Source organism: Conger conger, chromosome 11 (assembly GCF_963514075.1).
Source record: "Conger conger chromosome 11, fConCon1.1, whole genome shotgun sequence".
In the NCBI taxonomy this organism is placed as follows: Eukaryota; Metazoa; Chordata; class Actinopteri; order Anguilliformes; family Congridae; genus Conger; species Conger conger.
This window is the reverse complement of record NC_083770.1, coordinates 21096826-21113820: the sequence shown is the minus strand read 5'-3', so window position 1 is coordinate 21113820 and position 16995 is coordinate 21096826. Positions and strand designations below refer to the sequence as shown.

Below are 16995 nucleotides of genomic sequence, written 5' to 3'. Positions count from 1 at the left end.
GGACCCCATCCCCTCAAACCTCCTTCAGGCAATCACACCTGACATCCTTCCGTTTGTCACCTCCCTTGTTAACTCCTCTCTGTCCTCTGGCTGCTTTCCCTCATCATTCAAGAGAGCCTACATCATCCCACTCCTAAAGAAACCCACTCTAGACCCCTCCTGCATTCAAAACTACCGTCCGGATCTCTCCTTCCTTTTCTATCCAAATCCATTGAACGAACTGCCTCCAACCAACTCTCTTCCTTCCTCTCACAGAATAACCTGCTGGACCCCCACCAGTCCGGCTTCAGACCTGGCCACTCGACGGAGACCACACTCCTCTCCGTCAATGAGTCCCTTCAGGCTGCACGAGCAACCTCCCTCTCTCTGTCCTGATCCTTCTTGACCTCTCTGCGGCGTTCGACACAGTCAACCACTCCATCCTCTTAGCCTCCCTGGCATCTACAGGGATCTGTGGCACAGCCTTAGAGTGGATTAAATCTTATCTCTCTGGCCAGTCCTCCCAGGTGTCCTGGGCTGGAAGAGTGTCAACCCCTCGCCCCCTTGTTACAGGAGTCCCCCAGGGCTCAGTCCTCGGACCCCTCCTCTTCTCCATCTACACGAGATCCCTTGGCCCCGTTATCTCTGCTCATGGCATCTCATATCATTGTTATGCCGATGACACCCAACTCTTTCTCCTTCCCCCCATCAGACACACAGGTCTCTACCCGTATCTCCGCCTGCCTGAGAGACATCCAGAGCTGGATGGGCAACCACCATCTAAAGCTCAACCCAGGTAAGACGGAGGTAATCTTCATCCCTGCTCTAACCTCTCCCTTCTCCGATTTTTCCATCTCACTAGGGGATACCACAGTGACCTCATCCCCTAGTGCAAGAAACCTTGGAGTGGTGATGGACAACAGGCTGTCCTTCTCCGAGAACATCGCTACGGTGACCCGGGCGTGCAGGTTCTTCCTGTACAACATCCGGAAAATCCGACCCTTTCTCACCACCTACTCCACTCAGCTCCTTGTTCAAGCAATGGTCCTGTCCCGCCTGGACTATTGCAATTCTCTGCTGGCTGGCCTTCCAGCATCTGCCATCAGACCCCTACAACTGATCCAGAATGCTGCAGCCCGTCTGGTATTCAATGTTCCCAGACATTCACGTCACCCCCCTCAGCAACCTCTACTGGCTGCCTGTTGGTGCTCGCATACCAGGCAGTTAAGGACCTATACACCAACAAGACCCCTCCGTTCTGCCACTTCGTGCCGTCTGGCACCTCCCACTTGCCACACCAGCACTTCACACTCATGACTGCTGTCTGTCCTGGTCCCACGGTGGTGGAATGACCTCCCGGTGGATTTCAGAACAGCAGAGTCTCTGACCTTCAAGCGCAGACTGAAGACTCATTTCTTCAGGCTACACCTTTCCCTCCCCAACCATGATTGGCCTAAGGCTGTAATGGCACTTATGTATAGATTGTATAGATATTGTTACTTGTATAGATATTGTTGTTTTTTTATTGCCTGTTGTATTGTTGTACTCAGGGTATTCTAGCTGCCAACTGTGGAATGCTAGTTTGGAAGTTGATTGTACTCTTCAAGGGTTCTGATTATCTGTATGTTTACACTAGGACTCAGAACTGTACTGTCCTCTCAGGTTCTCTTCGCACTTGTGTTTGATTTGCACTTCGTTGTACGTCGCTCTGGATAAGAGCGTCTGCTAAATGCCATGTAATGTAATGTAATGCAATGTCACAGAGTTTAACCTTTTTGACACGCTCTGTATCAAAAATACTTGTTTGCAATTATGAAAAAACTGAAACCCACTGTATGTTGTAATTATATATTTGATTCCACTCTCTTCTACGGTTTCCACTATTCCCTTTATTTAGAACCACAACAATAACCATATTGAAACATGCATCAAGTATTTCTAACTGCAATATTCAAGTATTGTAAAAACAAATAAACAGTGAAGCTATAGGTATCTTGTGTGCAGGTGATCTAAACAGATGTTCCTGTAGTATTTCAGAATAAATGAGTTACTTGAAGCAATGAGTTGGAAGATTTCTTCAAAGATACGAGTGCACAATGAGTGATGTTCTGAAAATTGAGCACAAACTTGTGAGATTAGCGCCAACGTGATTGTAATTTGGGATGAGTAGGTGGCAGGTTGAAAGAGCCATTGTATGGAACTTCGCCCCCTACTCTTTGCGGTGAGTATCATGGGGTCTTTAATGACCACAGTGAGTCAGGACCTCGGTTTAACTTCTCTTACAAAAGACTGGATTTATCCAATATTTAAACAACTCTGCTTGCAAGTCTGCTTTTGAGTTCTCAATGGTACACCAGAGGATGTCTGTGTACAGTGCCATCAAAAAGTATTGGAACAGCAAGATCAATTCCTCTTTTTGCTATACACTGAAGACAATTGAGTTTGAGGTCAAGAGATGTACATGAGATGACTGGACCGAATTTCAGCTTTTATTTCCTGGTATTTTTATCTAGATTTGTTAAACAACTTCAAACATATCACCTTTTGTATCAGACCACCCAATTTTCCTGTGAGCCAACATATTGGAACATGTGACCACCAGGTGTTTCTTGTTGCCCAGATGTGTCCTGTTAGAGTGATTGGTTAAAAATAAATAGTCATGAATGTCTAACCTTGGGTTTTGCCTGTGAAGACTGCATTTGTGTTAGAAAAGATGAACCAACATGAAGACCAGAGAATTGTCTTTGGGAGAAAAGCAAGCCATTTTGAAGCTTAGTAAAGAGGGGAAATCAGAGCCATTGCACAAGCATTGGTGATAGTTTGTACAACAACTGCCAAAACATACAAGCTCATCTGTGAGGCACAGTGGAGGAAGTGGCATGGCTTGGGCTTGCATGGTTGCTTCTGGAGTGGGCTCACTAATCTTTATTGATGATGTAACTCATGATGGTAGCAGCAGGGTTTACAAAAACATTCTATCTGCCGACTTATGGAGAAATACGTCCAAACTAATTGGGAGGTACTTCATCATGCAGCAAGACAATGACCAACAATAAAGGACTTCATTTGGGAGAAAAAGTGGAAGGTTTTAGACTGGCCAAGTCAATCACCAGACCATAACCCAATTGAACATGCATTTCACCTTCTGAAAAGGGAAAAGCCCCCTGAAAAAAAACAACAACTGAAAGAAGCTTCAGTAAAAGCATCATAAAAGAAGAATGCAACAGTTTCGTGATGTCAATGGGATGCAGGCTTGATGCAGTTACTGCAAGGGATATGTTACCAAATATTGAGTGTCATTTACTTTCATTGACTTCAGTACTCTCTGTTCCACTACTTTGGCTCACTTAAAAATAAGGTGGTCTGACACCAAAGGTGCTATATTCTCAGTAATTGAACACATCTACGTGCAAATACCAGGAAATAAAAGCGGAAATTCTGAACTATTGTCTCGTATTCATCTTGTTACCTCAACTCAAAAGAGCTTTGAAACCAAACTTAGTTTCAAGAATTTCAGACAAAGACAAAATTTAGCCCATTCAGCCTATAGCTATACTTAGGTGTGAAGCAGCAGGCTTTGTAACAAGCTTACTTCCACCAAAGGCAAATTGATTTTTAGTGCTGTTTTCATTATAATTGGAATTTCTTCAACAGCTCAACAAAGTGCAGAAAAATAAAGACAGCCTTAATTTACAGTATAAAGTATCCTCATATTTTAAAAACAATGGTTTCATTGCTACTGTGTAAGCACTCTCTCGTACATGGTATTCGTAACAACATTACTTCACAGGAATGGGTTTAATTAGAGGCCATTCTAGGATTTAGCTGTAGACTTAATACCAAGATCAATCAATAATTCAGGAGCAGACGGACTTTCTGAAATATCTGGAAATCGGAGATGTTCACCTCTCGTTCATGGTTTCACCTGCAAAACAAATTATTTTCAGTTATGAAAATTGACCACAGAGTATTATTTTTTTTTCCCAGGGGATACATTTGTCACCTTGGGTCAAACTGGCAAAAAAACAAATTTAAGATGACTGGGATACCAACCCACCAAATTAGTGGGATATACACCATATCTACATGAAGTGCTATGTGCTTTTCAGGATTTACAACATTAATAGCACAATGAACACAGACACTAGATCCCAACAAATATTTACTTATTCACCCGGATCTAGGTGAAATGCTTTCATGTTACAATACAAATCTCGCACAGCTGTTTACCAAATCAAAGAAAGCACCAGGCAAACGTAAATCTTTGAGCATACCGTTTCTCGGTTTCATCGTATCCTATCATTGTTGGAGAATTCAGGATCAAGCCAACGTCTTGTCCTTCTACATAGGGAGAGAAAACCCATAAATACAAAATATTGACATGTGCAACGTACTGAAAACAGTGCCCCTCAATGCAGGGCGACTGTTACACAGATTGAGACGCCTATAAATTATTAGGCTACTAATAATATACAACAGAACTAAATTATAGGCATGTTTACATGTACTACACAACCTGATATCGCATACGGGCCAGGATGGGCTTGAAGGCCTGTTGAGGTTGTTATGCATTTTTTCTGTATATTATTGCCTTCTTACTGTATATCCTACAGGTTAACTTACGCAGGTGCGCTTTGTCTTTGGACATGGCAGCCATTGCATCTTCATGGCTACAGAAGCGCACAACGGCCTGTCCATTGGCTCTCCCGTTTGCGTCGTGCTCAATGAGGATCTTTTCCAGTCTCACTGGTGAGAAGAACTGGAAGAGACGCGCACGCACACGGACTAATATTATAATCAACAACTGACCAACTCATCAGCCAATGTTTAACAAACTGTGTCATTGAAACCCAATGCTACCATGATTGAACTCATTATCAAATTAATCACTCCTAATGACAGCGTGTTGCATGCTCAATTATCACAATTTCAGACAATCAATCCTGGTTGCCAAAACACTCAGGCAGGGGTGTAGCAAGGAATTCTGGGCCCTGTGAAAGAATATTGCTCGGGGCCCCCCATCCTACTGGAATTTTTGCTGGGCCCTCTCCAGCTGTGGGCCCCTGCCTACGACTTAAACTGATATTGTGTACATTCTGAATTGATGGTAGAGCTTTTCTCTTTGAAATTCTCACATTTACAATATCTTGTCCAGTTACATCAAATGGCAGGCCTCTCATGTGTATGAAATGTCCGAGATTTGGATCTTCTGTGGAAAAAAAATTCCATATTAAACCAGAGCTGTTCCACTGCATTTACACTTATCTAAGGCATCGTAGCTGTTGTAACAATGATCATTGATGTTAATGACTAACTTTAGGCCATTTCACGTGAAAATAAAACCATAAGTCAGTGTTGGACACAGAAAGCGTTCATAAACCAGCATAGTGAGGATTATTTACAAAGTGTGTATTTAGGGGACAAGATAGAAGTAGCCCTAGAGTTTATTTCATTACAGTTTGAGTTTTTCCAACACAACTATTGTAGTACTTTTGAACTGATACTGTATGGTACAATACTGATATTATTCCAGACTATTCTCCATTCGCCTTCAAAGAGTTCCTAAAAATTATATTCATTTTTTAAAAGTGGCTTTGTTTTCCATGTGCAAATTCACTCGTGGAAAGTGTATATAAATGTTTACAAAGTTCTAATGAATAAAATAAGTGATCGCACTGCTTTCAGGATGAGTGTCTGTCTCAGTAGCAGCAGGTAAAGATGGAGACACTTCCTCCTTCAGGGATTGGACTTCACTTTTGATGGGAACAGGCAACACGTCGATGTACCTGAACAAACACAAGGCCATCAGCACAAACTGTCAACCACTCCCATTAAACCTCCGTTTTTGCTTTCACACCAGTCCCAAGTAAATATTGCAACCATTATATTCTTGATAATATCACATATGCATGTACAGAAAGGCTTCATTATTCATCCATTATAATTCACAATCAAAGTATTGTATGAAAAATTTAAAAAGTACTTTTGAAGTCTATTGGCTCCATAACATGGGAAGAGGTAGGTAAGTCTGAAATCTTTTTACTTCTGGAAAAAAAGCATCAGTTGAAAAATAACACTTTTATTAAATCCCTAGGCAATGACAAACAAGAGAGAGCAATCCACTGAGCAGCCCATGATCAAACACATAATTATTTTAGATTCAAATACTTTTCCATGCTCAATTGATCTTGCCTGGTGCAATCGAGCCAACCAAGAGGACCAAAAGGTGGGGTTTACACATTTTGAGAGTATTTCATAGGTGCCACCAATAGGCAGGCTCAGTAAAGCATTTGAATTCAAAACAATTACATATTTGACCCAGGTCTGCCACCTAGTAAAGTCACAAAGGTCAGGGGAAGTGCTTACCTGGTGCCCATTGTATTTCCATCCTTCGCCACGGCCCGTTCCGCCATTTCCTGCGAGGTGAACTCCACGTAGGCCAGCCCTATGTTTCTCCTCTTGTGATCGGTAACCAGTGCCACTCCATCCGGAACTATCTCCAGACCTGAGGACCATGACACCCCATTACCTCATTACCTCATTACCCAAATCACACACAGCGTTCCCTTAAAGCGAGGATCGTCAAACCATAGTCCTCCAGGGCCGAGAATGCTGGTTTTCAGTGAAGTCAGGAGTGAAGGCAGTCTGGAAAATCAGTATCACTAATTACGAAGGAAAAAAGAAAGCCCAGGCTGGATTTGGATTTGATAATCCTTTCCCTAAAGGGTAACACACACACCTACTCACCTACATCTTCCTCATTCATCCATTTGCAGCACTTAACTTAATGTTGTACGTTTATGCTTGAATCTCTTCTGTTGGTTGTTATACTAAAGACTTGGCATAAATTGTGCTCATTGAGCCACTCTGGATAAAAGTGTCTGACAAACGGCATAATGTTATGTAAAGCAGAAGGACAATGGAATCAGACTTAGGTCAATTACGTAATTGCTTTGGATTCAAATACTTTTCTGCTTTGTACTTGTTCCTCAAGGACAGCCTGTAGCATAGTGTCTAAGGCACATGACTGGGACCTGGAAGGTTGGTGGTTCAAACCCAGGTATAGCCACGATAAGATCCGCACAGCTGTTGGGCCCTTGAGCAAGGCTCTTAACCCCACATTGTTCACCTGCTTAGTCCAATCAACTGTAAGTAGCTTCAGATAAAACCATCTGTTAAGTAACTGTCATTTCATTTAAATCTTGACTGCTGCAATTGAGCCAACCAAGAGGACCAGAAGGTTGAGCTGAATGTTTCATAGGTTCCAGTTCACCAGTCAAGCTCAGTAAAGCATAAGAAAAGTATTTGAGTCCAAACATATTTGACTGAGTTCTGGATGGGACAAATAGGTTTCCAGGAGGCCTGACCTGAAAAGAACTCAGCGACGTCCTTCTCTGTGCAGCTGTAAGGAAGGCCCTGGAGCTTGACCATTCGACGCCGCTGGGCCAAGAACTGGTCAGACTGCCTCAGGATGTCTTCAGCTTCACTGCTGCTCACTTCATAGACTGGATAATACAAAGGGCATGAATCTATCCACCTTTACCTGTATAGGTGTAGCCATCCCTTAACGCTACAGTTGACCTATTGCATAAAGTGCTGATTTTGGTCAGTCATACAGTACAAAGGACATAAGTTAGCATAACTTGTGTTCTCAGCAGGCTGCTGAAAATCTCTAACAGATATTTAGCACTGGGGTCAGCTTGTTTGCCACAAAATCAGGAGATCACATGGCTCCTAAATACATTAAGTAGTTTTCCTCCACAGTGGGCAAACTACCCAAATTCCAGATCCACAGTTTATATGCCTGAAGACAAATATTAATTAGCCAGATCATCATGTCCCCTCCATAACACTGTAACTTTGAAAACGGCAATCTCATTCAATGATAACACTGCACGACGTTAACAAACCGTGCACATATCTGGATCCAATGTACTCTCTGTGTTTTTCCAAAGCTTTGAAGACGTCCTCTTCCTGTTCCAACTCAATAACGGCTTCTCCGTTCGGCCTCCCATCTCTGCTTACTGTCAGGTGAATTCCGTTCACCCCATCATGAATTTGGCACTCTTCAAGTTGAAAAAAACAAAACAAAAACCGATTATATACGTTTATATAAAACATAATTACCATATAATTCTGTAAACGATGCTTAAAGGAGAGATTACATTTAGAACACTTTTATATTACGCACTCATGTCGTGCCTTTTCGGGACATGAATTTTTTACAGATCACAATTAAATCAAATATGGCTTGAAACACTAGTACAGCAGTGAGTTGTTACTCATTTTTGTAAACGGTGTTAATCGTATGACCCACATCCACAGAGCTATGACTATTAAGAACTTACCCGAGAAGAATTCCAAGAGATCTTCAGGAGTACACAACCATGGGAGTCCTTTGACACAGACCATGAAAATATCCTTACTCTCATGTCCTGGGTCTGTTTTAACATCCGGTAAAGTGGGGTAGTCGTCTTTATTAAAAGCAGCACCTGCCTAAAACCAAAAGACGCGCATTTAGCACACAACGGCCTGTCCACTGGCTCTCCCGTTTGCGTCGTGCTCAATGAGGATCTCTTCCAGTCTCACTGGTGAGAAGAACTGGAAGAGACGCGCACGCACACGGACTAATATTATAATCAACAACTGACCAACTCATCAGCCGATGTTTAACAAACTCTGTCATTGAAACACAATGCTACCATGATTTAACTCATTATCAAATTAATCACTCCTAATGACAGCATGTTGCATGCTCAATTATCAGAATTTCAGACAACCAATCCTGGTTGCCAAAACACTCAGGCAGGGGTGTAACTAGGAATTCTGGGCCCCATGAAAGAATATTGCTGTGGGCCCCCCATCCTATTGGAATTTTTGTTGGGCCCTCTCCAGCTTGGGGCCCCTAGAATCGTCACCACCTTTCACAACACTCGCAACAGCCCTGCATTCGGGCTCTTAACACTAAGTACTGCCCCCTGCCATAACTTAAACTGATATTGTGTACATTCTGAATTACTGGTAGAACTTTTCTCTTTGGTCTTCTCACATTTAAAATGTCTTGTCCAGTCACTTCAAATGGCAGGCCTCTCGTGTGTACGGAATGTTCGGGATTTCTAGAATACTGGACTGATCTGGGCACTGGATCATCTGTGGGGAAGAGAAGGAAAACCCCCCCCCCAAAAAAACCCCCCCAAAAAAAACCCATATTAAATCAGATCCGTTGCCTAGGATTGGCACTTAATATCTGAGACATCATAGTTGTGGTAACAATGATCATTGATGTTAATGACTAACTTTAGGCTGTTTCATGTGAAAATAAAAGCATAAGTCAGTGTTGGACACAGAAAGCGTTCATAAACCAGCATAGTGAGGAGTATTTACAAAGTGTGTATTTAGGAGACAAGATAGAAATAGCCCTGGAGTTTATTTCATTACAGATTGAGTTTTTCCAACAAAACAGAATGGACTGCATTTAGAGCCCCAACTATTGTAGTACTTTTGAACTGATACTGTATGGTACAATACTGATATTATTCCAGACTATTCTCCATTCGCCTTCAAAGAGTTCCTAAAAATTATATTCATTTTTTAAAAGTGGCTTTGTTTTCCATGTGCAAATTCACTCGTGGAAAGTGTATATAAATGTTTTCAAAGTTCTAATGAATAAAATAAGTGATCGCACTGCTTTCAGGATGAGTGTCTGTCTCAGTAGCAGCAGGTAAAGATGGAGACACTTCCTCCTTCAGGCCTCTCTGGGATTGGACTTCACTTTTGATGGGAACAGGCAACACCTTGATGTACCTGAACAAACACAAGGCCATCAGCACAAACTGTCAACCACTCCCATTAAACCTCCGTTTTTGCTTTCACACCAGTCCCAAGTAAATATTGCAACCATTATATTCTTGATAATATCACATATGCATGTACAGAAAGGCTTCATTATTCATCCATTATAATTCACAATCAAAGTATTGTATGAAAAATTTAAAAAGTACTTTTGAAGTCTATTGGCTCCATAACATGGGAAGAGGTAGGTAAGTCTGAAATCTTTTTACTTCTGGAAAAAAAGCATCAGTTGAAAAATAACACTTTTATTAAATCCCTAGGCAATGACAAACAAGAGAGAGCAATCCACTGAGCAGCCCATGATCAAACACATAATTATTTTAGATTCAAATACTTTTCCATGCTCAATTGATCTTGCCTGGTGCAATCGAGCCAACCAAGAGGACCAAAAGGTGGGGTTTACACATTTTGAGAGTATTTCATAGGTGCCACCAATAGGCAGGCTCAGTAAAGCATTTGAATTCAAAACAATTACATATTTGACCCAGGTCTGCCACCTAGTAAAGTCACAAAGGTCAGGGGAAGTGCTTACCTGGTGCCCATTGTATTTCCATCCTTCGCCACGGCCCGTTCCGCCATTTCCTGCGAGGTGAACTCCACGTAGGCCAGCCCTGTGTTTCTCCTCTTGTGATTGGTAACCAGTGCCACCCCATGCGGAACTATCTCCAGACCTGAGGACCATGACACCCCATTACCTCATTACCCAAATCACACACAGCGTTCCCTTAAAGCGAGGATAGTCAAACCATAGTCCTCCAGGGCCGAGAATGCTGGTTTTCAGGAGTGAAGTCAGGAGTGAAGGCAGTCTCGAAAATCAGTATCACTAATTACGAAGGAAAAAAGAAAGCCCAGGCTGGATTTGGATTTGATAATCCTTTCCCTAAAGGGTAACACACACACCTACTCACCTACATCTTCCTCATGCATCCACTTGCAGCACTTAACTTAATGTTGTACGTTTATGCTTCAATCTCTTCTGTTGGTTGTTATACTAAAGACTTGGCATAAATTGTGCTCATTGAGCCACTCTGGATAAAAGTGTCTGACAAACGGCATAATGTTATGTAAAGCAGAAGGACAATGGAATCAGACTTAGGTCAATTACGTAATTGCTTTGGATTCAAATACTTTTCTGAGCTCAATTGATCCTCAAGGACAGCCTGTAGCATAGTGTCTAAGGTACACGAGCAGGACCTGGAAGGTTGGTGGTTCAAACCCAGGTGTAGCCACGATAAGATCCGCACAGCTGTTGGGCCCTTGAGCAAGGCTCTTAACCCCACATAGTTCCCCTGCTTAGTCCAATCAACTGTAAGTAGCTTCAGATAAAACCATCTGTTAAGTAACTGTCATTTCATTTAAATCTTGACTGCTGCAATTGAGCCAACCAAGAGGACCAGAAGGTTGAGCTGAATGTTTCATAGGTTCCAATACACCAGTCAAGGTCAGTAAAGCCTAAGAAAAGTATTTCAGTGCAAACATATTTGACTGAGTTCTGGATGGGACAAATAGGTTTCCAGGAGGCCTGACCTGAAAAGAACTCAGCGACGTCCTTCTCTGTGCAGCTGTAAGGAAGGCCCTGGAGCTTGACCATTCGATGCCGCTGGGCCAAGAGCTGGTCAGACTGCCTCAGGATGTCTTCAGCTTCACTGCTGCTCACTTCATAGACTGGATAATACAAAGGGCATGAATCTATCCACCTTTACCTGTATAGGTGTAGCCATCCCTTAACGCTACAGTTGACCTATTGCATAAAGTGCTGATTTTGGTCAGTCATACAGTACAAAGGACATAAGTTAGCATAACTTGTGTTCTCAGCAGGCTGCTGAAAATCTCTAACAGATACTTAGCATTGGGGTCAGCTTGTTTGCCACACAATCAGGAGATTACATGGCTCCTAAATACATTAAGTAGTTTTCCTCCACAGTGGGCAAACTACCCAAATTCCAGATCCACAGTTTATATGCCTGAAGACAAATATTAATTAGCCAGATCATCATGTCCCCTCCACAACACTGTAACTTTGAAAACGGCAATCTCATTCAATGATAACACTGCACGACGTTAACAAACCGTGCACATATCGGGATCCAATGTACTCTCTGTGTTTTTCCAAAGCTTTGAAGACGTCCTCTTCCTGTTCCAACTCAATAACGGCTTCTCCGTTCGGCCTCCCATCTCTGTTTACCGTCAGGTGAATTCCGTTCACACCATCATGAATTTGGCACTCTTCAAGTTGAAAAAAAAAGAAAAAAAGATTATATACGTTTATATTTAGCATAATTGCCATTTCATTCTGTAAACAACGCTTAAAGGAGAGATTACATTTAGAACACTTTTATATGACTCATGCGGCGCCTTTTCAGGACATGGATTTTTACAGATTTCAGTTCACAATTAAATCAATTACGGCTTGAAATAGTAGTACAGCAGTGAGTTGTTACTGATTTTTGTAAACGGTGTTAATCGTATGACCCACATCCACAGAGATATGACTATTAAGAACTTACCCGAGAAGAATTCCAAGAGATCTTCAGGAGTACACGACCATGGGAGTCCTTTGACACGGACCCTGAAAATATCCTTACTCTCATGTCCTGGGTCTGTTTTAACATCCGGTAAAGGGGGGTAGTCGTCTTTATTAAAAGCAGCCTAAAACCAAAAGACACGCATTTAGCACACAACGGCCTGTCCACTGGCTCTCCCGTTTGCGTCATGCTCAATGAGGATCTCTTCCAGTCTCACTGGTGAGAAGAACTGGAAGAGACGCGCACGCACACGGACTAATATTATAATCAACAACTGACCAACTCATCAGCCGATGTTTAACAAACTCTGTCATTGAAACACAATGCTACCATGATTTAACTCATTATCAAATTAATCACTCCTAATGACAGCATGTTGCATGCTCAATTATCAGAATTTCAGACAACCAATCCTGGTTGCCAAAACACTCAGGCAGGGGTGTAGCTAGGAATTCTGGGCCCCATGAAAGAATATTGCTGTGGGCCCCCCATCCTACTGGAATTTTTGTTGGGCCCTCTCCAGCTTTGGGCCCCTAGAATCGTCACCACCTTTCACGCCACTCGCAACAGCCCTGCATTCAGGCTCTTAACAGTAAGTATTGCCCCCTGCCATAACTTAAACTGATATTGTGCACATTCTGAATTACTGGTAGAGCTTTTCTCTTTGGTCTTCTCACATTTAAAATGTCTTGTCCAGTCACTTCAAATGGCAGGCCTCCCGTGTGTACGGAATGTCCGAGATTTCTGGAATACTCGACTGATCTGGGCACTGGATCTTCTGTGGAAAAAAAGTAATTACAAAGGGTGTGTTTCGGGGACAAGATAGACAAGACATTTCAAGCTCCAACTACTGTAGTACTTGTGAGCTGATACTGTATGGTACAATACTGATATTATTCCAGACTATTCTCCATTTGCCTTGAAAGATTTCCTTAAAAAGGTATTCATTTTTTTAAAGTGGCTTTGTTTTCCATGTGCAAATTCACTCATGGAAAGTGTATATAAATGTTTTCAAAGTTCTAATGAATAAAATAAGTGATCGCACTGCTTTCAGGATGAGTGTCTGTCTCAGTAGCAGCAGGTAAAGATGGAGACACTTCCTCCTTCAGGCCTCTCTGGGATTGGACTTCACTTTTGATGGGAACGGGCAACACCTTGATGTACCTGAACAAACACAAGGCCATCAGCACAAACCGTCAACCACTCCCATTAAACCTCCGTTTTTGCTTTCACACCAGTCCCAAGTAAATATTGCAACCATTATATTCTTCATAATATTACATATCCAGAAAGAAAGAATGTACAAAAATGTAATTCAAAACATATGAATTGCGTCAGGTTGCGGCAGTGACTATACACAGCCATTATAATTCACAATCAAAGTAAATGGTAAATGGTTGGCATTTATATAGCGCCTTTATCCAAAGTGCTGTACAATTGATACTTCTCATTCACCCATTCATACACACAATCACACACCAACGGCGATTGTCTGCCATGCAAGGCACCAACCAGCTCGTCAGGAGCATTTGGGGGTTAGGTGTCTTGCTCAGGGACACTTCGACACAGCTCGGGCGGGGGATCGAACCGGCAACCCTCCGACTGCCAGACGACTGCTCTTACTGCCTGAGCCATGTCGCCCCCGAGTACTGTAAGAAAATTTTAAAAAGTACTTTTGAAGCTCCATAACATGGGGAGAGGTAGGTAGTCTGAAATCTTTTTACTTCTGAAAAAAGCAAAAAATCCCTAGGCAATGACAAAAGAGAGAGAGAGCAATCCACTGAGCAGCCCATGGTCAAACACATAATTATTTTGGATTCAAATACTTTTCCATGCTCAATTGATTTTGCCTGGTGCAATCGAGCCAACCAAGAGGACCAAAAGGAGGGGTTTACACATTTTGACAGGATTTCATAGGTGCCACTAATAGGCAGGCTCAGTAAAGCATTTGAATTCAAAACAATTACGTATTTCACCCAGGTCTGCCACCTAGTAAAGTCACAAAGGTCAGAGGAAGTGCTTACCTGGTGCCCATTGTACTTCCATGCCTCGCCACGGCCCGATCCGCCATTTCCTGCGAGGTGAACTCGACATAGGCCAGCCCTGTGTATCTCCCCTTCTGATCCGTAACCAGTGCCACCCCATCCGGAACTATCTCCAGACCTGAGGACCATGACACCCCATTACCTCATTACCCAAATCACACACAGCGTTCCCTTAAAGCGAGGATCGTCAAACCATAGTCCTCCAGGGCCGAGAATGCTGGTTTTCCACCCTCCCTTTGCTTGGGAGTCAGGAGTAAAGGCAGTCTGGAAAATCAGTAGCACTATTTACCAAGGAGAGAAGAAAACCCAGGCTGGATTTGGATTTGATAATCCTTTCCCTAAAGGGTAACACACACACCTACTCACCTACATCTCCCTCATGCATCCATTTGCAGCACTTAACTTAGTGTTGTATGTTTATGCTTGAATCTCTTCTGTTGGTTGTTATACTAAAGACTTGGTATCAATTGTGCTCATTGACCCACTCTGGATAAGAGTGTCTGACAAACAGCATAATGTTATATAAAGCAGAAGGACAATGGAACTAGACTTGGGTCAATTACGTGATTGATTTAGATTCAAATACTTTTCTGTGCTCACTTGATCCTCAAGGACAGCCTGTAGCATAGTGTCTAAGGCACAAGACTGGGACCTGGAAGGTTGGTGGTTCAAACCCGGGTGTAGCCATGATAAGATCCGCACAGCTGTTGGGCCCTTGAGCAAGGCTCTTAACCCCACATAGTTTGCCTGCTTAGTCTAATCAATTGTAACTGTAGCTTTGGATAAACGCATCTGTCAAATAACTGTCATTTAATTTAATTATAATTGCCAAACATATTTGAATCAGGTCTGGATGGGACAAATAGGTTTCCAGGACGCCTAACCTGAAAAGAACTCAGCGACGTCCTTCTCTGTACAGCTGTAAGGAAGGCCCTGAAGCTTGACCATTCGACGCCGCTGGGCAAAGGGCTGGATAGACTGCATCAGGATGGCTTCAGCTTCAATGCTGCTCACTTCATAGACTGGATAATAGAAAGGGCATGAATTTATCCACCTTTACCTGTATTGGTGAAGCCATCACTTAACGCTATACATAGTTAACTTAACATAGTTTATATTCCTGAAGATGAATATTAATAAGCCAGATCATCATGTCCCCTCCATAACACTGTAACTTTGAAAACGGCAATCTCATTCAACGATAACACTGCACGACGTTAACAAACCGTGCACATATCGGGATCCAATGTACTCTCTGTGTTTTTGCAAAGCTTTGAAGATGTCCTCTTCCTGTTCCAACTCAATAACGGCTCCTCCGTTCGGCCTCCCTTCTCTGTTTACTGTCAGGTGAATTCCGTTCACACCATCATGAATTTGGCACTCTTCAAGTCGAAAAAAACAAACAAAAAACAATTATAGAAAACATAATTGCCATTTCATTCTGTAAACAACTCTTAAAAGAGAACACTTTTATATTACTCACTCATGTCCTGCCTTTTCGGGACATGCATTTCAGTTCACAATTAAATCAAATACGGCTTGAAATAGTAGTACAGCAGTGAGCTGTTATTGATTTTTGTAAACGGTGTTAATCGTATGACCCATATCCACAGAGATATGACTATTCAGAACTTACCCGAGAAGAATTCCAAGAGATCTTCAGGAGTACACGACCATGGGAGTCCTTTGACACAGACCATGAAAATATCCTTACTCTCATGTCCTGGGTCTGTTTTATATTCAGGTAAAGGTGGGTAGTCGCCTTCATTGAAAGGAGCACCTGCCTAATACCAAAGGACACGCATTTAGTTGGCCGACAAGATATGTTGCCATCTTGCAGTAACATCAGTCTTATGTATCTGTTCACAAAGAGGGTGACAGTATCTTCACTTACCTCGGTAAACAGTTTTTGCGCAGACAAAACATTTCTAAGAGAAAAAACCCGAAGGAGGCGAATATGTGCAGCTGTCCAGTGGTGAGAGAACTGTGTACACCCACTTACGTCTCTGACCATCGCCAGAGTTGTGGCTACTCGGTTACATTCCCAAATCTTCCTCGAATTAATATATCTAGTGGCAAAACTCCTAAATATTGAAGAGGTAAGCAAAGACCTGCAATATCCACTCGCCATTTTTGATAACATTTGGCCTGATTGTTCCTGGGTCTGAGCGAGCTACCTAACTAGCTACAAAATTGCTCAGAGAATACGGACTGCGGGTAGCATGACGATAGGCGGAAGTCTTTAACAAAAAATAAAAATCTTAAGTGTAATGTAAACTATTTTGGTAAATGTCACCGTCCATCCTACAGCATGATGCCACTAAAAGGTCAAAACATGTGTTCGAAAAAAGAGAACAGCAGTTTAAGGTACATATTTTTTAACACCGCCATCTAGAGGTGTGATTGACCGTTCGTCGTTTTCTAAAGTACCGTCTGGCAAGACAGATAATAATGGTTACAAACAAAATGAATTCACCAAGGAGTTACCCAGACAGCAAGCTACTCCGGGTCGGTTCTGGCCCGAAGTCAGCTGGTACCGACAGAGAATCGGTCCGGAGTCACTTGCTATCTGGGATTGGCTATTTGTAATTCAC

General features: G+C 42.4%; 1 protein-coding gene across 5 annotated transcripts; it reads right to left on the bottom strand.

Moving 5' to 3' along the window:
- Positions 1-1845: 1845 nt before the first annotated feature.
- Positions 1846-16761, bottom strand: LOC133140679 (uncharacterized). 5 transcript variants are annotated; one of them, XM_061260798.1, is made up of 22 exons: positions 16296-16760; positions 16038-16185; positions 15628-15783; positions 15286-15423; positions 14381-14519; positions 13402-13520; positions 13034-13134; positions 12339-12480; positions 11902-12057; positions 11359-11496; positions 10364-10502; positions 9665-9783; positions 9029-9129; positions 8328-8475; positions 7890-8045; positions 7347-7484; positions 6346-6484; positions 5656-5765; positions 5115-5188; positions 4603-4738; positions 4254-4320; positions 1846-3904 (listed from the first exon to the last, which is right to left on the bottom strand). In XM_061260798.1, the coding sequence occupies exons 1-22, from the start codon at positions 16542-16544 to the stop codon at positions 3901-3903; spliced, it is 2817 nt and encodes a 938-aa protein (XP_061116782.1). In that variant the 5' UTR covers positions 16545-16760; the 3' UTR covers positions 1846-3900. The 5 variants fall into 5 exon arrangements, with proteins under 5 accessions (XP_061116782.1, XP_061116784.1, XP_061116783.1 ...); XM_061260800.1 differs by having other exon boundaries at positions 5115-5185; XM_061260799.1 differs by having other exon boundaries at positions 13034-13131.
- Positions 16762-16995: the final 234 nt, after the last annotated feature.

Excerpts from the sequence above, each read along its gene's own strand:
- LOC133140679 (XM_061260798.1), bottom strand. The coding sequence starts at position 16,544 with ATGTTATCAAAAATGGCGAGTGGATATTGCAGGTCTTTGCTTACCTCT. Across the intron at positions 13,135-13,401 it reads AGACACTCATCCTGAAAGCA|AAGATCCAGTGCCCAGATCA; the intron begins GTGCGATCACTT and ends TTTTTTCCACAG. Across the intron at positions 4,739-5,114 it reads CTGGACAAGATATTGTAAAT|TTCTTCTCACCAGTGAGACT; the intron begins GTGAGAATTTCA and ends CGTCTCTTCCAG.